The sequence below is a fragment of the Saccopteryx bilineata genome, chromosome 1 (genome assembly GCF_036850765.1).
Source record: "Saccopteryx bilineata isolate mSacBil1 chromosome 1, mSacBil1_pri_phased_curated, whole genome shotgun sequence".
Classification (NCBI taxonomy): Eukaryota; Metazoa; Chordata; class Mammalia; order Chiroptera; family Emballonuridae; genus Saccopteryx; species Saccopteryx bilineata.
Window position 1 is genome coordinate 199160063 of NC_089490.1, and position 20875 is coordinate 199180937.

Sequence of the window (20875 nt, forward strand, 5' to 3'; positions counted from 1 at the left end):
TAGTTTCTCTTGAGAAAAACTGAAGGACAGAAAGAAAGTTACCCAGCTGTGATTTCTAATTTCAGAAATGTTACTGTTTAATAGATTGCTATTCCTGCTCCAGAACTCTGTAGCCTAATGTACAAGAAGGTTACTATAATTGTTTCCTCATATTACTTAAGAGAAAAGGTAAAGTATCCTTTCTCTTAATTATTCCAATGTACTGTGGGAAAAATAATTTTTAAAAAATAAAACATATGACAGACAAACAAAAATAAGGAAATTCTCAAACATCTGGGAAAGAAAACTGCCCTCATTGTATACTAAACAGAGAACTAATTAAGTTATTTTTTCCAAGTTAAAATACTTTCCACCTAAAATTTATCAGGCACAAGTAACCTTACATAAATGTTTTAAACTAGGTTTTTTAAGACATAAAATTCCTTAATATTTTCATTAGCAGATATATAGTCACTAAACCCCACTATTTTTAACACAATAAGCAATTTCAAAGCGAAAAAAGTAAGCTTTTTGAGTTTTATGGTAAAACAAAAAATATTACTAGTTTTAAAACTATACATTCACGAGACAGAGAAAGACAAGTACTGTATGATTTCACTTATATGTGAAGTCTTAAAAATCAAAACAATAAAATTAAGAGGACTCTTCAACCAAGGAACACTGAAGAAGCCACACCGGGACTGGTAGGAAAAACGGAAACACGGAGAGGGCTGCCCAGCTCCCTGGAGCGAACGGCTGCAGGGAGAGACTTGCGTGGGGGGAAGTGAGTTTAGCAGAGGGGAAAGGGTTCTGAGATCCAGGAACAAAGCCCCAGCCTACAGCCCCAGAGCCCAGAAGAGGTGTAAGGACAGTATTTAGCTGGAAACAAGTCAGGATACTGTTTGTGAGAAAGAGTCTGATTTCTCAGACCCAGGAACCTTCTTAAAGGGACCGCACAGAACATCATTCTCACAACCACTCACCCGGGGCTCCTGGGGACGGGGGTAGAGAGGAGAGGACCAGAGTAACAGGAAGAGAGTGTAATCTAGGAGGCACAGGGAGAAACATTTTGGGAGATAGCCACCCTAACCCCTGGGACGAGTCACTTCCCAAAGCTGAAGTGAATATTTCCCCCGGAAACAGCAATACCAGCAAAGGGAAGCAGGAGAGCAGCCGAACAAGCTATCCGGCATTCAGAGCAGAGTCGCATAGAAGGACTTTTGGGTCTACAGGAGTGAGTCTTAGGGTCCGAGCTGCAACGCTCCCACCCACGCGGCTGAGGGCGCACCGGAGGGCGGAGGGCGGGCGGCAGCGGGAGACAAAAGCGTGGTTCTGCTGGCAGGGGCAGAAGCCAGGTGGCCACCACTGGGCTCAGGTGTGAGCTCAATCTTGCACAGCTGGGGAGAAAGGGGCGTGCAAAAGCAGTCAAACTCAGCTGCCAGCAGCCTGTAATCCAGCCTGCGGGAGAAGGGCGGGAACCCCGGAAAGGGTGAAGACCAGCCCCTGAGCAAAGGCAGAGGAGCACAGCCTTGCCCCGCCCATGCAACCCAGGCTTGCAGTCTGACTTGGTAGCCAGCTCCTCCAGTAGGGGTGGAGCCAAAAGACCAGAAGAGGCGGAGTTCCGCTACTGAGCTGAGCTTGTGCACGTTGTCCTTCCCGGCAGTAGAGCCAAGGCTAGCAGCCATTCCTTGAGTAGGCTCCTCCTGCAAGGACAGGGCAAAAGCCCAGAAACAAGCGGAGACCCACAGCAGAGCAAAGGTGCTCGCCAGTGCCCTCAGGACCAAGCATAACATCACACATGGGGGCGGGGCAAAGGCCAAGGCCACCAACACTTGTGCACCCGAGCACGTGATCACAGCCACTACCGTGAAGAGAAAATGCGGAGTCAGAGAAATATAACACAAATAAACCAAGAGAAATCCCCAGAAAAGGACCTAAGTGAATCAGATATAACCAAATTACCAGATGCAGAGTTTAAAATAATGATTGTTAGGATGCTCAAAGATATCAGAACAACCATAGATGGCCATTACGAAAACCTAAATAAAGAGATAACAAATATAAAAAAGGACACTGAAATAATAAAAAAGAATCAGTCAGAAATGACAATACAATATCTGAAATAAAGAATACAATGGAAGGAATTAAAAGCAGGATGGGTGAAGCAGAGAATCGAATCAGTGAGTTAGAGGACACGATAAATAAAGGCACGGAAGCAGAGCAGAAAAAAGAAAAGAGACTCAAAAAGTCTGAGGAAACTCTAAGAGAGCTCTGTGACAACATGAAGAGAAATAACATCCGCATCATAGGGGTTCCTGAAGAAGAAGAGAAAGAACAAGGGATAGAGACTTTGTTCAAACATATCATAGCGGAAAACTTCCCCCAATTAAGGCAGGAAAACATTGCACATGTTCAGGAAGCACAGAGAACTCCATTAAGGAGAAACCCAAAGAAACCAACACCAAGACACATCATAATTAAAATACCAAAGCTAAATGATAAAGAGAAAATATTAAAAGCTGCTAGAGAAAAAAAGACTATCACCTACAAAGGAGCCCCCATAAGGATGACTTCTGACTTCTCAACAGAAACACTTGAGGCCAGAAGGGAATGGCAAGAAATATTCAAAGTAATGCAGAACAAGAACCTACAACCAAGACTACTTTATCCAGCAAGGCTATCATTTAAAATTGAAGGAGAAATAAAAAGCTTTACAGACAAAAAAACCCAAAAAACTTAAGGAATTCACTGCAACCAAACCAAGGCTGCAAGAAATGCTAAGGGACCTGTTGTAAACAGATCAAAGGAAAAAAAGAATATAGCAAAAGAGGAATACATTTTTAAAGAAAAAAAATGGCAATAAACAATTACATATCAGTAATAACCTTAAATGTTAATGGATTAAATGATCCGATCAAGAGACATAGGGTAGCTGCATGGATAAGAAAACAGGACCCATACATATGCTGTCTACAAGAGACACACCTTAAATCAAAAGATGCACACAGACTGAAGATAAAAGGATGGAAAAAAATATTTCACGCAAATGGAAATGAAAAAAAAGCTGGGGTAGCAATACTTATATCAGACAAAATGGACTTTAAAACAAAGACCATAGTTAGAGATAAAGAAGGTCACTACATAATGATAAAGGGAGCAATCCAAAAGGAAAATATAACCATTATAAATATCTACGCACCTAATATAGGAGCACCTAAATATATAAAGCAGACTTTGATGGACTTAAAGGGCGAGATCAACAGCAATACTATATTAGTAGGGGATTTCAATACCTCATTAAAATAATTAGATAGATCTTCAAGAAAGAAAATTAAAAAAGAAACAGCAGACTTAAAGGACATATTAGATCAACTCGATTTAATAAATATCTTCAGAACCTTACACCCTAAAACAGCAGAATATACATTCTTTTCAAGCGCTCATGGTACATTCTCTAGAATAGACCACATGTTAGGGCACAAAAGCAGTCTCAACAAATTTAAGAAGATTGAAATCATATTGAGCACTTTCTCTGATCACAATGGCATTAAACTAGAAATCAACCACAATAGAAAAATTGAAAAACATTCAAACACTTGGAAACTAAATAGCACATTATTAAATAACGACTGGGTTAACATTGAGATCAAAGAAGAAATTAAAAAATTCCTAGAAACAAACGATAATGAGCATACATCAACTCAAAATTTATGGGACACAGCAAAAGCAGTCCTGAGAGGGAAGTTTATAGCATTACAGGTATACCTCAAGAAGCTAGAAAAAGCTAAAATAAACAACTTAACCCTGCATCTAAAAGAACTAGAAAAAGAACAGCAAGTAAAGCCCAGAGCTGGTAGAAGGAAGGAAATAATAAAGATCAGAGCAGAAATAAATGACATAGAGGCTAAAGAAACAATACAGAGGATCAAGGAAACCAGGAGCTGGTTCTTTGAAAAGGTAAACAAGATCTATGAACGTTTAACGAGACTCACCAAGAAAAAAAGAGACTGGACTCAAATAAATAAAATTAGAAACGAGAGTGGAGAAATAACAACCAACACAACAGAAATACAAAATATTGTAAGAAAATACTATAAAGAACTGTACGCCAAAAAACTAGACAACCCAGATGAAATGGACAAATTCCTTGAATCATATAATCTTCCAAAAATCAATCTGGAAGAATCAGGAAACCTAAACAGACCAATTACAACAAATGAGATTGAAACAGCTATCAAAAAACTCCCAAAAAAGAAAAGTCCTGGGCCTGATGGCTTCACAAGTGAATTCTACCAAATATTCAAAGAAGAACTAACTCCTATCCTTCTCAAGCTACTTCAAAAAATTCAAGAGGAAAGAAGAATTCCAAGCTCCTTTTATGAGGCGAGCATAATTCTGATTCCAAAACCAGGCAAAGACAACACAAAAAAAGAAAATTATAGGCCAATATCCCTGATGAACTTAGATGCAAAAATCCTCAACAAAATATTAGCAAACTGGATCCAGCAATATATGAAAAAAATCATACACCATGATCAAGTGAGATTTATTCTTGGGAGGCAAGGCTGGTACAATATTCGCAAATCAATCAATGCGATTCATCACATAAACAAAAGAAAGGAGAAAAACCACATGATAATTTCAATAGATGCAGAAAAGCCTTTGATAAAGTCCAGCACCCATTCATGAATAAAACTCTCAGCAAAGTGGGAATACAGGGAACATACCTCAACCTGATAAAGGCCATCTATGATAAACCCACAGCCAACATCATACTCAATGGGCAAAAATTAAAAGCAATACCCTTAAGATCAGGAACAAGGCAGGGGTGCCCCCTTTCACCACTCTTATTCAACATAGTTCTGGAAGTCCTAGCCACAGCAATCAGACAAGAAGAAGAAATAAAAGGCATTCAAGTTGGAAAAGAAGAAGTAAAACTATCATTATTTGCAGAAGATATGATATTGTATATAGAAAACCCTAAAGTCTCAGTCAAAAAACTACCAGACCTGATAAATGAATTCAGCAAGGTGGCAAGATATAAAATCAATACTCAGAAATCAGAGGCATTTTTATACACTAATAATGAACTGTCAGAAAGAGAAATCAAGGAATCAATCCCCTTTACCATTGCAACCAAAAAAATAAAGTACCTAGGAATAAATCTAACCAAGGAGATTAAAGACTTGTACTCGGAAAATTATAAAACATTGATAAAAGAAATCAGGGAAGATACGAATAAGTGGAGGCATATACCGTGCTCTTGGTTAGAAAGAATAAACATCATTAAAATGTGTATATTACCCAAAGCAATTTATAAATTCAATGCAATACTGATTAAAATACCGATGACTTACTTCAAAGATATAGAACACATATTCCAAAAATTTATATGGAACCAAAAGAGAACACGAATAGCTTCAGCAATCATGAAAAGGAAGAATAAAGTGGGAGGTATCACACTTCCGGATATCAAGTTATATTATAAGGCCATTGTACTCAAAACAGCATGGTACTGGCATAAGAACAGGCACACAGATCAATGGAACAGAACAGAGAACTCAGAAATAAACTCACAGCTCTATGGACAACTGATATTTGACAAAGGAGGTAAGGGCATACAATGGAGTAAAGACAGCCTATTCAACAAATGGTGTTGGGAAAATTGGACAGCTACCTGCAAAAAAATGAAACTAGAACACCAACTTACATCCCTCACAAAAATAAACTCAAAATGGATAAAAGACTTAAATGTAAGCTGTAAAACCATAAGCATTTTAGAAGAAAACATAGGCAGTAAGCTCTCTGACATCTCTCACAGCAATATATTTGCCGATTTGTCTCCACAGGCAAGTGAAATAAAAGACAGAATAAACAAATGGGACTTTATCAAACTAAAAACTTCTGCACAGCTAAAGACAATAAGAACAGAATAAAAAGACAAACAACACAATGGGAGAATATATTTGACATTGCGTCTGATAAGGGGTTAATAACCAAATTTTATAAAGAACTTGTAAAACTTAATACCAGGAAGACAAACAATCCAATCCAAAAGTGGGCAAAAGAAATGAATAGACACTTCTCCAAAGAGGACACACAGATGGCCAATAGGCATATGGAAAAATGTTCAACATCACTAATTATTAGAGAAATGCAAAGTAAAACCACAATGAGATATCACCTCACACCAGTCAGAATGGCGCTCATCAATAAGACAACACAGAATAAGTGCTGGTGAGGATGTGGAGAAAAGGGAATCCTCCTGCACTGCTGGTGGGAATGCAGACTGGTGCAGCCACTGTGGAAAACAGTATGGAGATTCCTCATGAAATTAAAAATCGAACTGTCTTTTGACCTAGCTATACCACTGTTAGGAATATACCCCAAGAACACCATAGCACTGTTTGAAAAGAAGAAATGCATCCCCATGTTTATGGCAGCATTGTTCACAATAGCAAAGACCTGGAAACAGCCCAAGTGTCCATCAGAGGACGAGTGGATTAAAAAGCTTTGGTATATATATACTATGGAATACTACTCAGCCATAAGAAATGATGACATAGGATCTTTTACAACAACATGGATGGGCCTTGATAACATTATACTGAGCAAAAGAAGTAAATCAGAGAAAACTAAGAACTATATGATTCCATACATAGGTGGGACATAAAGATGAGATTCAGAGACATGGACAACAGTGTTGGGGTTACAGGGTGGGGGGAGGAGAGGGAGGGGGTTGGGGGAGGGGGGGCACAAAGATCATGGCTTTTCAGCATTTGCCATATTCCCCTCTTAATCTATAGACAGACAGCAAATATTTACTTATGGTGTTTTCACTATAAAGACTGCTGTCTTAGGGACAAATGCTGATGAACTATTTCAGCAGTTCCTCCTTCTTCAAAGACTTATATGTCAACATAGAGCTCCATGTTTCATAGGACATACTCAAGCTCACTCCATGCTCCCTGGAGCTTTAGCACAAAGGAATGCCCTTTTTCTCTCTCTATCTTTTCTTCTTCTTTTTTTTTCTTGTTGTTGTATTTTTCTTTTATTTATTTTTTGTATTATTCTGAAGATGGAAATGGGGAGGCAGAGAGACAGACTCCCGCATGCGCCTGACCGGGATCCGCCTGGCATGCCTACCAGGGGGGGAATGCTCTGCCCATCTGGGGTGTTGCTCTGTTGCAACCAGAGCCATTCTAGCGCCTGAGGCAGAGGCCATGGGGCCATCCTTAGTGCCCGGGGTGGCTTTGCTCTGGTGGAGCCTTGGCTGTGGGAGGGCAAAAGAGAGTCAGAGAGGAAGGAGAGGGGGAGAGGTGGAGAAGTAGATGGGCGCTTCTTCTGTGTGCTCTGACTGGGAATTGAACCCGGGAATCCTGCACACCAGGCCAATGCTCTACCACTGAGCCAACCGGCCAGGGCCTAGGAATGCCCTTGTTGATCAAGCTACCCAAAAGAAAATTATATGGAGCAACCATGAGAGACCGAGCAAGTCAGTCTCATACTATTCATCACCAGAACGCTGCAGCCCGGTGTAAACAGTTTCAACTTTCTCGGGAAGCAGCACGGCAGATTGGGAAATCCTGTCCAAGGGGTCCTATATTGCCCCTTCATTTGGAGTTAACCCTCAAGGACCCCTACCAGGATAACTTTGGCAGATGGATGTTACTCATATACCTTCATTTGGCAAACAGTCGTATGTCCACATTACAGTGGATACATATTCCGGATCTATAGTAACCTCTGTCAGAACAGGAGAGGCTGCTAAGCATGTTATAGCTCATTGTCTGTATGCATTGTTATATTATTGGATTTCCTAAACTGGCTAAACTGAAAATGCTCCTGCATATGGAGCAAAAGCATTTACTGTATTTTGTCATGCTTACAATCTTTAAAGTTAAGGTATTATTAAAGTGTACTCAGCAAACATTTTAAGGTCAATTTAAAAAAAAAATTTAAAGGGGGTAGTCATAGCCTGGAACTCTACGGGTCTACCATATCATGCTTCTTACTTAAAAAAAAAGAAATTACATTTCTTTTGAATGCTGATGAACAGGAGACACCAAATCTTTTTCGCCTGCAAACTACTATCCTCTTTATTAGATCCAGCTAATAACACTGTTCTGTCTTTTTCCAAATAGCTCCAGATATATGGAAGAGATTTATAGGCGGATGGGGATCTTCAAACCCCTCAGCGAGATCTTCTGAGAATGGCTTTTAAGATACCTAGAGGCAGAAAAAGCCCAATAGAGATCAGGGGAACTACCAGCTTTTAGGATACACCCTTAAAGGCTCCAACGCCCCAAAAGGATCTCATAGGATTCCATCTGGGTCCTGCTTCAATAGTGGAACGGAAGGTCATTGAGCTAAAGTCTGCTAGACTTACATGCCTCTGCTGTGAGGAAACAGGGACACTGGAAGGTAGGCTTCCCCCTTGCTCCTCTAAGGGAGGGTTCAGTCTCTTCCAGCCCTGCTCCAGCCACCTATAACCTAACCTTGCCCAGAAAGCTGGGGTTTGCCACTGAAGGCTGAAGGTGCCCAGGGCCGTCGGCCCTATCTACGACACTGTGGACGAGCCTAGGGTATTTCTTCCAAGAAGCAGGTAAACTGATCTCATTTGCACAAGGGCCACTTAACTATGTTTTGCCTGAATAGTCAGGTTTTTTATTCTTCCCTCGAAGATCTCTGTTGTGGGTGTTGATAGTCCTATTTTCTGCTGCTTTGCTTAATATATAGTGTTTCCTTTATCCCTCCTACCTCAATGCCCCATGCATATTTCAGGCTGGGACCTACTCCTAATTTAGAGCTCTCTTTCCTCCTTTTGCCAACTTCTATTATGAATCTACCTTTGCCACCCAGTTTAGTGTATCCGAAGGTTCTCTTTACCAGGCCACAGTCGCAGAGCTCCAGGGAAAAGCAACCTGGTCTCATCTCTCCAGGCAGAGGAGAACAGAAGCTCCATATCCACACATGCTGCAAATGGCTTTTCCAGTCTACCTGAATCATTACCAGCTAGAAGCAGTGGTCATTGGGACTTGGACATGAGCTGCAAAGTATAGAATGGTGACAACAATTCCAGTGCCATGAGGACTTTTCCTGTGTGGACTTTTCCTGGACTCCTGCTCCCTGTGACAGCTTCTAACAGACTGAACTGTGGTTGGGTTGCATTTTTCAGGATTTGGCATGGTGATGGGGCCAACTTGGACTTGGTGAACATGTTAAGGACACTACTCTTTTATGGATTCTTGCTGTATTGGCCAAGAGTTTGCTTAAAGGCTCTTAATCAGTGTAAAAAAAAAAAAAAGAAGACTGGATAAAGAAGATGGGGCACATATACACCATGGTATACTATTCAGCTAGAAGAAATGATGACATCGGATCACTTACAGCAGAATGGTGGAATCTTGATAACATTATGCGGAGTGAAATAAGCAAATCAGAAAAAAACAAGAACTGCAGGATTCCATACATAGGTGGGACATAAAAGCAAGACTAAGAGACATGGACATGAGTAGGGTGGTTACGGGGGGTGGGGAGAGGGGAGGAAGGAGAGGGGGAGAGGGAGGGGTACAAAGAAAACTGGATAGAGGGTAACGGAGAACGATCTCTCTTTGGGTGATGGGAATGCAACAGAACTAAATGACAAGATAACCTGGAAATGTTTTCTTTGAATATATGTACCCTGATTTATTGATGTCACCCCATTAAAATAAAAATTTATTTATTAAAAAAATAAAAAAAATAAAAAAAATAAAAAAAGAAAGCAAGCACAGACAAAACAAACAAACAAACAAACAAAAACTATACATTCACCAAAAAACTTCAGATAACTTAATAGCAAGTATACTTCTCTTTCCAGAAATTTGTTCTTAATTTTCTTAACTAGACTACAAAATGTAGAAAAGCCTAAGCTCTGTCCTCAAAGTTTCTGTGTGTTAATTTTGCCTACCCGGCTGAAGTTGAGCGTGCAGAGAAGACTTGTCTGGACTCCCCAGAGCATAACACAAACCTGAGTACTTGGCACAAGGAAGACTGATCTCCAGACAAGTAGCGTTGGTCTCACAAGAATAAAAGCAATGGAAGCTTTATGAAGATAAGCAACTGGTATGATTTGAGGCAACAAATTAAAAACATACACCAGAACTCACACCAGAATTTCTCAATTCAAAATTTCTTTCAGGTTGAGATAAATAAAAGCATATAGTCCTTTTAATCAAATGTATGCTAAATTAAGGAGAAATGCCAATAAAAAAGAAATCTGAATGTAGGAGGTAGCCTTCACATGTTATTTGTAAGAACAAAATAGGCTGTATATTAAAATGTCTTAAATTTTTTAGGGGGAAGATAATACTTAACTCAATGTATTCATCAAAGACATTAAGTACCTTTATCACAAAAGAAGAGACTACCTATTTTGAAGGAAGAGATTTCTCTAGTGAAGAGGTTCGGAGACAGGAAAGAACCAGACACTACCAGACCAGACTGGCAGACCACAGGAGACTGTAGCTTCTGACTCAGGAAATCGACCTTCTGTTTATCAGAAGAAAAAAGACACCGGAGTGGCCATGAGACAGACTTTGGAGCCAGAGACTTCCTATCTTCAAGGTAAAGTTTTCTCTTTCTTTTCTGTGTATATTGAACACTTATGATTTCTTATGAAAACACTGGTGGGGGTAGAATTATATCTCACATACATTTTAGTTTTCACATAATTTAGGAAAATGGTAATCTTCAGCCTGAGATATTAAAAGTTGCAGTATCAGTAATTGACAAAGGGAAGAACAAAACACAAATACCAGAAAGCAAAGCTTCCTCTAAACATGCTCTAACCCCTCAATGCCATTCAATTAAAAATATACAATAATACTCGAACCACTGCAACTATGACTAGAACATGCCAGGCTTGATTCTAAGCACTTTACCCAAAACAACATATAACTCGTCTGGGAAGTAGCTTCTGTTATTGTCCCTGTTTTATAGATGACAAAACTCAGCAAAGTCACTGATATACAAGTTTAAAATATCAGTCAACCATCAAAAGCAATTTATTTGATTGTACACTCAAGAATTTCATGAAGCATAGAACCCTGAATGGAGTTTTCACTACGACACAGGCTGGGTTTCCTCATGGACAGGGAGCTGGCTCTGGCAGAGCATGTCATTTAATACCAACCCATGTCATTTAATACCGTCACTGTTGGTGATGAAAACATCTGACTTGCTCCTTTCAATTATTCAGCAGTCAAGTTATTCTAGGTCTCCAGCTATGACTAAAATCACATTGATAATACTTAACCATCATGAAGCCTTACTTTTGATATGCTATCTAGGGGACAAGGCAAAAGTTAGTTATAGGTGTTCATGTGAAGAAAGATTTTGCCATTATTAGTGGAGATCTGTACTTTAGCTAAGAACATTGTTTGTTAGCTAATCACTTTATCTATCTTAATTTATACAGAAACATAGCCCTGCCCTGGCCAGTTGGCTCAGTGGTAGAGCATTGGCCTGGCGTGTGGATGTCCAAGGTTCAATTCCCGGTCAGGGCACACAGGAGAGGCACGCACCTGCCTATCCACCCTTCCCCCTCTTGCTTCTCTCTCTCTCTCTCTCTTCCCCTCCTGCAGCCATGGCTCAATTGGAGCAAGTTGGCCCCAGGTGCTTAGGATGGCTCCATGGCCTCTGCCTCAGGTGCTAAGAAGAAGGTGGTTGAGCAACCAGCAACACCCCAGGTGGGCAGATCATCGCCCCCTAGTGAGCTTGCCGGGTGGATACTGGTCAGGGCGCATGTAGGAGTCTATCTGCCTCCCCTCCTCTCATTGAAGGAAAAAAAAAAAAAACATAACCCTAACATAACCTTGCATTACAAAATCAAAGTCACAAAATTCATAAAGCAGAATATATCATATAATTAGGATTTCTGAAAAGTATTCCAAGTTTGGACAAAGCTTAGATATTATAATAAGATGAAAGCGCTAATTTCTGTGTAGAAAGGAAAATTTGTCTCAGTTCACTGCACTGGACCTCCTTTTTCATCAGCCAATTGCCTTCTTAATTTTTACCCACAATCCCAAAGGCAACAGAAAGCTTAAGGTAAAAAGTAAAAGAGAGAAGACAGAGAGTTAGTTATAAGACAGCTTGTGACGATTCTTTTCCGGAAGCTCAGCTTACCTTGATTTCCGGCGGGAGCGGGAGCCACCGCACACCAGGCAGGCCGTCTAAGAGCACCGCGCTGGAGGCCTCGTACTGCTGGGCCCCGGGGCTGGCCCGGCCGTGCAGCCTTGAGGGCTGCAGCGCTCTTTGAAAAAACAGTTCAAAGAAATGGTCCAAACGAGGAGCCGACTCACCCTGGCAGAAGGCACTGAGGGACCAAGCAAGAGCTCTGAGTTAGAACAGCACACGGAAACGGCGGGCATCTTCTGCAGGCTGCCAAGGGGACTGGGTCTGCCCCAACCACATACGCTCTCTTCCTGATCCCTGTCCTTTCGCAAGGATCACTGCTGTACCGTTTCGAGGGAGTGTGTGAACTGAAGAAATGCACTGTTGGTATTTCTTACCCTAACACTTTCTCTTAGAAATACTGGGCAGATGGTCCCATGAAGAACCACAGGCTAATACAAGTGATATGTCTACAGCAGAATGGCTGAAGTACCCTTCCGTAAAAATAAATAAATAAATAAATAAATAAATGTAAGTTGTTTTTTACCTCTGCCTACCAACCATTTACAACACCCAGTATCTACCAGGTGATATAGGAAAATAAAGAGGTTTTGAGCTTTGTAATAGAATAGCTCTGGCTTTGAATCTGATCATGGTACTTACTAGGTAAATACAGGGATATTGTTTAACCTTTCTCCTAACTTTATTTTCAGCTCTGTACAAACCGGGATAACACAATCTAATTCACATGCAAAGTATCTAGTCCAGCGGTTCTCAACCTGTGGGTCGCGACCCCGGCGGGGGTCGAACGACCAAAACACAGGGGTCACCTAAAGCCATCGGAAAATAGGCGACCCCTGTGTTTTGGTCGTTCGACCCCCGCCGGGGTCGTGACCCACAGGTTGAGAACCGCTGATCTAGTCTATAGTAAGTATGTATTCGGCTTATTACTTTGTAAGCACATAAATTAGCCTGAGTATTTCCTGATAAAGACATAACTACTGAAAAACTCAAAAGAAGTGGAGAGAGAAACTTGGTTTTAGCCATGTAAAAGTAATACAGTACTGCCTGCGCCATTCATGGGAATAGCTCACTGGATAATACAACAACTGGATATATCAGAATAGTATTCACTGATGCAGTCAACAAATTACTTGAGTACCTATTGTGTTCTAGGCACTATTCTCATTGCTGGAGGTACAGCAGTAGGAATATCAAGACAAAAGACAGCATCTCTGCTCCTGTGGAGCTCACATTCTATGTACAACGAATGAACAAACAGTAAAAGTGTGAACTACGAAGGACCAGGAAGAGAACAGGACAATGTGCATGTGTGATGTCACGGTGTTTGAGATCAAATGGCTGGGGAAGAGCCTCGTAGAATTGGGCGTGTAAGCTGAGGTCCCAGTGCCTGGACGGTCCGGTGAGGGGAGAGGGCAAAAGTGAAGGGAGGGAGAACAGGCTTGGCCAGGTGCCTGTGGAGCTGGGCAGGGGCTGCGTGCACTGGGAGATCTAAATCAGGTACGTATGCGCCACATACTGCGCAATGGTCACTTTCCACATTGGGAATGACCTGAAGTGGCAAGAATGAAAGCAAGGAGGCCAGGAGGTCAGTGCAGCAGTGAGAGCGGCTGTGGCCAGACAGGGCGATGGGGAAGGTGAGAGTGGACAGACTGGCCGACGGAGAGCTGCTGATAAATGGACTGGGGACGCTGAGGGAAATGGTCAGAGCTTCACTTGGATCACAACACTGAAACTTGATTAGCATACCCTCAGTCTTCTGTGGCTCGGTGAGCCTTTCTTATCCTTCATATTCAGGAAAAAAACCTTTTTTTTTAAAAGGTACTGCAAATTAACATTGGATCCGTGTGCTTTTTGGTTTTAAAACTCAATGGATCTTCATATGTATTGCAGTTTGCCTTTCAAATTCTCACTTGAACAAGAAACTAGTTAAATTTGCTGCCAACTCAGAGATAATTCCAAATCAATGGGCGCTAAATTCATGAGGAACTTCAGAGATATTGAGTCTCTCTGCCCACCATCTACTCCATTGAAATTTGCAGAATAACTCCAGTTGGTTATCTTCGTGAATAGAGTTCATTGCAAGAACCGATTCTTTGACTATCATTTTATGAAAATAGAAGATTCAACTAGGACAGAACATAGCAAGGTTTGCGCAGCTAGTGTAAATTTAACGAGGTAGTTTATAACCACATCCTTACACTTCATTGGTTAAACACTTCTTTATGAGTAAAGGGTGAAATCCCTGTTTGTGGCTGCCAGGTCTCTTGTAGTTCACACATTTGGGAAATGCTAATAAGTACTTGGGTTTGAGAGGAATGTGTCTTCTAAGCAGCTTCTGGAGGAGAGTACTGTAAACCACACAGTTTGCCCAGATGTCAATCACAGAAAATTCCTTAAGGCTACTTAAGAACAGCGACAAAAAAGATCCACGTAGATAAAAAGAGAGCTGGTACCACTGTGGTTGGAAAAATGCATAAACTGTCTTTGGATATATTGATATATGCTTAAGACTTTGTAATCAAAGGTATCATTTTAGTTCTCTGAAGTACGGTGACTTGCAAAAATCTCACTAAAAGAAAAATCTATTTTCCATCTATACTTTTACATGTTCAATTGTTGAGTAGTTTCTTCAAATATCCTTCTTCAAATAAGAAGACGTGTATCACATTAAGTTGTAAGGTTAAAAAAGTAAAAGGCAGAAAAATATGTACAATATGAGCCCCTATGTGTATAAAAAAAGAGTCTGCAATTCATATTATATAGAAAATAAATGGAAGGATAAACAGAAAACCAAATTGTCAATACCTTTTCTATTGTGTCTTTTATTTGTTTATTTTATTTGTTTTAATAGTGTTTTTTTACTTTAAAAGTTTTTTAGAAGTATTATGTTTTAGGATAGTGAATTTGCTAATAGTCTTATAATCAGAGAAAAACACACACAAAGAAACATTTGAATTCTTCTGTTATGAATAAATGCTCTTACATTTGCTCCTACAGAAATATATCAAAACAAAATATAACACTGGGGAGCAATTTATTTTCATTTTCTGTTGCATGAGGTTTCTGAAATGTTTCTATATATTTCTGCATTGCTGATTCCAAATCTGAAATCGTTTTTTGGTGCATGCTCTAGTTTTTATGCAATTTTAATTTCTTTTTGTTACAGTTAATGGCATACATTGGTTTTTAAATTGGAGTTAAAGGGCAACGACTCTTGGATTGAACATAACCACAAGGCAATTAATGTTTTACAAACATCATTTTTACATAATTGTAGTTGTTTTTTTTTCTTTTTTTTATTTATTTATTTATTTATTTTACAGACAGAGAGAGAGTCAGTGAGAGGGATAGACAGGACAGACAGACAGGAACGGAGAGATGAGAAGCATCAATCATTAGTTTCTCGTTGCACATTGCGACACTTTAGTTGTTCATTGAATGCTTTCTCATATGTGCCTTGACCGTGGGGCTACAGCAGACTGAGTAATCCCTTGCTCGCGCCAGCGACCTTGGGTCCAAGGTGGTGAGCTTTTGCTCTAACCAGATGAGCCTGCGCACAAGTTGGCAACCTCGGGTCTCGAACCCGGGTCCTCCGCATCCCAGTCCAATGCTCTATCCACTGCGCCACCACCTGGTCAGGCTAATTGTAGTTGTTTTTAAATGTAAAAAATTATTATCTGATAAAAACTCCCTCATTTTGTTTTAAGATTGAATCATGGCTTCTTCCAGTAGGCGAAAATGTAAGAATAGTCCTGACACCTTCTGTTATATATGTGGCTGTTACACACTTCAACGTCAAAGGTGCAATATTTCATCATTTGTGACACATGCATATATTGCCTATTTTCAAGTTCCCCTTGGCGATCAAGACAAGAATTGGGCTCCTCATATTGTGTGTCATAACTGTGAGGAAATGTTTCGTGCATGGACAAAAGGAAAATGCAAAGGAATGCCTTTTGGTATTCTCATGGTTTGGCATGAACCTAAGGACCACAGCAGTGACTGTTATTTCTGTCTGATCCATACAAAGGGCATCGGCAAGAAAAAACGGCCTATGATCGCATATCCTAATATTCCTTCAGCAATACGACCTATCCCACACTCTGAGACACTCCCAGTTCCAGTTTTCAATGGTTTTATTTCTTCTAAGGATGAAGAAAGTGAACATGGTGATCAAGTGTATTTTGATAAGATGCAAGAGGAAATGGTTGTAGAATCTGAAGGGTTGTCTCCTGATGCCAAGCAGTCATTAACCCCTCAGCAGTTTAGCCAACCCAAATTGAATGACTTAGTAAGAATGACATAAAAATTGTCCTCAACTTTCTGAAGTATGAGGAGCATAACTGGATCATTTGTGTGGATCTTAAAATGGTAAATTTCCTGCTAGGACAACAGAGAAGTTTCACAAAGTACCCTTGCTTTCTGTGTTTGTGGGACAGCCGAGATCGGGAGAAACACTGGACACAGAAGGTGTGGCCAAAACGTGAAGCTCTGGAAGTAGGGATGCAAGATATTGTGAATGAACCTGTAGTTAATCGAGACAGGATCATTTTTCCCCCACTTCACATCCAACTTGGCTTAATGAAGCAGTTTGTTCAGGCTCTGAATAGAGAAAGTGAATGCTTTCAACATATTATTTCTGCTTTTCCTGCCTTGTCTTTTGAGAAGATAAAAGCAGGTGTATTCTATGGACCTTAAATTCGAACCCTCATACATGATGAAGAATTTGCCGGGAAGATGAATAAGGAGGAGAAAGCAGCATGGCAGTCTTTTGTGGCAGTTACAAAGAACTTTCTTGGCAACAAAAAAAGCAGAAAACTGAACTTCTGGCTCAAAGGATACTGTTGGCTTTCCTCGACATTGGATGTAACATGACCATTAAGATTCACTTCCTGAACAGTCATCTTGATAAGTTTCCCGAAAATCTTGGAGCTGTTAGGATGATCAGACTACCGCTGGAGCATCAAATGAGACTGTCCTCAACAAGTACACAAACGCAAGAGCTACAAACACAAATTTTTGCCTGAATAGAATTTAAGTTTTGCACAAATTTTATGATTAAAATAAGTGTTTTAATATGTTCTGTTTCAAAATTGTAGACAAATTCTAATGCAATCATATCTTTTAGTGTTTATTGTATTTACTGCATTATATAAATTATTATATTTTCACAAAGATGATGCCCAAGAAGATATTCTACTTCATTATGATAAACCAAATGTTGAAAATTTTACAATAAGATGAAAACCCAAAATCTTGAATTGCAAAAAAACTGTAGCTTACAGAGAAAAACTAATGTCAGATTTGAGATCAGCATACTCAAATGAGATAAGAACAAGTGTTTTTGTGGATGCAATAAAAATTTTGTTCCCCAGTGTAATTGTGGTTCATCACTATTTCACTAAAGTAAATGAGATCCTCCCCCCAAAATAGCAAGGGATAGAATGAATAATTGCCTAGAGCTGTAATAAAAGGATGAGAAAATAAGAAGGGAAAGAAACCCAAAACTCAAACAACTAACTTGCCAATCAATGCAAAAGGTGATTTAGAATCATACACTTAAAACCTGAGATTCAATTAAAAAAAGTACTTACCTATCTAAAGAACCATACATAAATTTTAAGGTTTGGGCAACATCTTCTATCATATTCCTTAGCTGAGGAAGAGGAACACTAAAAATGGCAAAAACATTTGTTTATTTACAACATAATCAAATACATATCTAAAGAAGCAGACCAAGTTTGTTTACAGCTTCTACTCAGTTCCGGAGCTGGACCCTCCTCCCCGCTCTAACTGCCTCGGCTGCCTGTATCTTGCCACTGTATTGTTTTTCTTCTCACTTTTGGCCTACTACAAAAGCCCAGAGACAAATATTTTACCCTGCCACTACATCCTAAAGTATCTTACTATGGTGTTCTACAATTCTTATAAACCCGCACTTGCAAAACACCCAGCTTTTCATAATCCAACCTATTGGCTTCAGGCAATCTTATGCTGTTTTACATAAGGAACTTGAATATCTGCAGATTTCGGTACCCACGAGGGGTCCTGGGACCAGTCCCCCGTGGACAGCAAGGGCCGACATAATCTCCGTTAGACTGAAAAACATGCAGTAGTTGGTTAAAAAGAGCATCACCTAGTGTGTGTCACTGTTATCCCTTCATGTTAAATGTTTTGAACCCCACATTTATGATAGATTGTATATCTGTTAAAAACTAAAGTCACCTTCAAAACACAGTCCTTTTGATATTTCACTGAAGCCTACTTTGGAGTTGCTAATTGTGATGTTAAAACATGTACATTAATTCTCTTCTCAAGAGATGGTGCTTAATTCCTTCCCCTTTAGTGTGGGCCTGACTTGGTAACTCAGTCTAACAAATAGCATCTAGTGGAAATGATAGGATAGCTCTTTTAAGACTACGTCATAAAAGGGCTTGCAGCTCCGCTCTCCTTGGATCTTGCTCGGGATCAGCCTGCTGACATGTTGTGAGGATGCTCAGGCAGCTAGCTCTATAGAGGGGACGATAGCAAGGAACCGAGGCCTCCAGACAATGGCCGTGTGTGTAAGCCATCTGCAGACTATATCCCTGGCCCCCATTTTAACTCCACCCTCAAAAAAAAGCCTGAGCCAGAACCCCCCAACTAAGTTGCTGCTGGATTCCTCACCCACAGAAATACCTATGAGATAATAAATGTTTACTGTTTTAAGTTCCTAAGTTTTGGGGCAATTTGTTACATGGCAATAGAGAACTAATACACTGTTCTGTGATGAAAGAAATCTGGTTAGCAAAGTCATTACTCATAGAGAACAGTCATATTCGATATGACTACTGCATTGGGGGGAGGATGTCTAAGGTAAAACACCAAAAAAAAAATTTGTCCAAAATGGTCTTCTCTGAAGTTGTGTCAGTCACATACTATGGTATTTATTTTATATTTGATTACTGTATAGACAATGTATGATGGTTCTGTTGACCAACAAGGTAAACTAAAGTGCATATAATAGTTTTTATTTAATTTACTGGGGTGGTGTTGGTCAATAAAATTATATAGGTTTCAGGTACACAACTCTACAACACATTTCTGTACTCCATCTTGTGTGTTCACATCCTCCAAGTCAAGTCTCCCTCCACTGCATTTATCTCCCCTCTACCCTCCTCCACCTCCCTCACCCCTGCTCCCTCCTGAAATCTCCACACAATTATCTGTGTCTAGTATAGTTTAATAGGAATTCACCAATCACTCCTTAAAGTAGGCAAATGTCTAAATGACAAAGTTTACAAATCATTGCATAGGGACATCGACTAGTCTACGTGTAGTTAATCCAGCTCTTTGGGGCTGTTCTCCTTGTCTTTACCCCATTTCCTCAGCTTTTCATGTGCTAGGACATAGGGGAAGCGATGTAGTACTAAGAATACAGACAGACTATTGTTCACTTTCCAATTCTGCCTCTGGCTGATTATGTGACCTTTGGCAAGTTATTTAACCTTCTTTTTACTTTCCTCATGTATAAAATCGGGCCAGGAATCATTCAGTCCATTTGGAGCTGGTTTTGGAAATTAAATGAGATTAATGAATGTCAAGTGCCTAATGTAGTTCCTAGGTTCACGGTCAGCTCATTATCAGTATCAACCCTGTTCTCACCTCAAACTATTAAAGTAAGATCTATTTCAAAATACTTGCAAACCAGTTAAGAAGGAGATCATGATAATATTATAAGATATAACATTAGAGAAGTCACTTTAGAGTTAAATATTCCTTATTTTGCCAAAGGAGCTCAAGATCAGGGAAAAACACTTTCCTGCTGACCATAATTCGCCAACATCTCAACAGTAAAAAACTATAAACATGTCAACGTTGAATCATGGTATTGTCCAAAATGTGACCAGAGGACAAGCTCATCTCTCAGTTACCTCTACTGGCTGTCATAGAGGAAAGTGATTGACAGCCCCACCCTTACCAGCTGGTCCAGTGGGCCTTCTGTTCCCCATTCTGCACTATTCATACCATGTGAACACATGTATCTATCTTATTCCCACAACAGACCTTTAAATCATAAAGCTTTTTAAGGAGTTTGCCTTTTGACGAAAATGTCATCATAATGAAACAGACTCTCTTGGCAGCATTTGAGAAATGATTTTAAGGTAAATAAAAATCTCAACTTACTCCTCAGCAGGCAGGCCAATTAACAACAACTTGTCAGATTCTTTCCAATAAGCCACATGAATCTGTTTCCCATTTAAAAGAAGGGATGAGCTAAAAAAAATAAAGTTGAAATAAAGTTAGACTATCTTTAAATGATATAAAATTATTAACAGTCATTCATAAAAGACTACATATGGGATGGTTTAAGAACTGCATGCTTAAGAAGCAGATTTTTTGGCATATCCCTAACTGCCATACAGAAAAGGAATTGTATAACAACAAAAATATACTCTGAAATGTTTTTTAAAACCCGACGAAAATTCAGACAAAAGTAATCCATTATATAAAAACAAATGAAATTTTTTCCCTAACGTTGACTATACAATTTTTTTCCAAAGGAAAGTTTCCATCCCTGTGTGTTAATTTAACAAAACTTGTCTATTTGCCTGCTTATGAACCTGATTTAGTAAAAGAAATTACAAAAAATGAAGATATAGCCCCATCTTACAAGATGATAATTCAGTATAGGACACAGATATAAACAACTAACCAAAATATAAGTCAGATT

At 39.7% G+C, this 20875-nt stretch overlaps 1 protein-coding gene across 1 annotated transcript in view; it reads right to left on the reverse strand.

Annotated features, from left to right (window-relative positions):
• The window catches only part of INTU (inturned planar cell polarity protein), a 76171-nt gene that overhangs the window by 15494 nt on the left and 39802 nt on the right, over window positions 1–20875 (reverse strand). Inside the window, exons 6-8 of the mRNA XM_066233466.1 lie at window positions 20329–20418; window positions 17757–17834; window positions 12151–12340 (exon numbers count right to left, since the gene is read on the reverse strand). Coding sequence (XP_066089563.1) covers window positions 12151–12340; window positions 17757–17834; window positions 20329–20418 — 358 coding nt within the window. The remainder of the gene's footprint in view (window positions 1–12150; window positions 12341–17756; window positions 17835–20328; window positions 20419–20875) is intronic.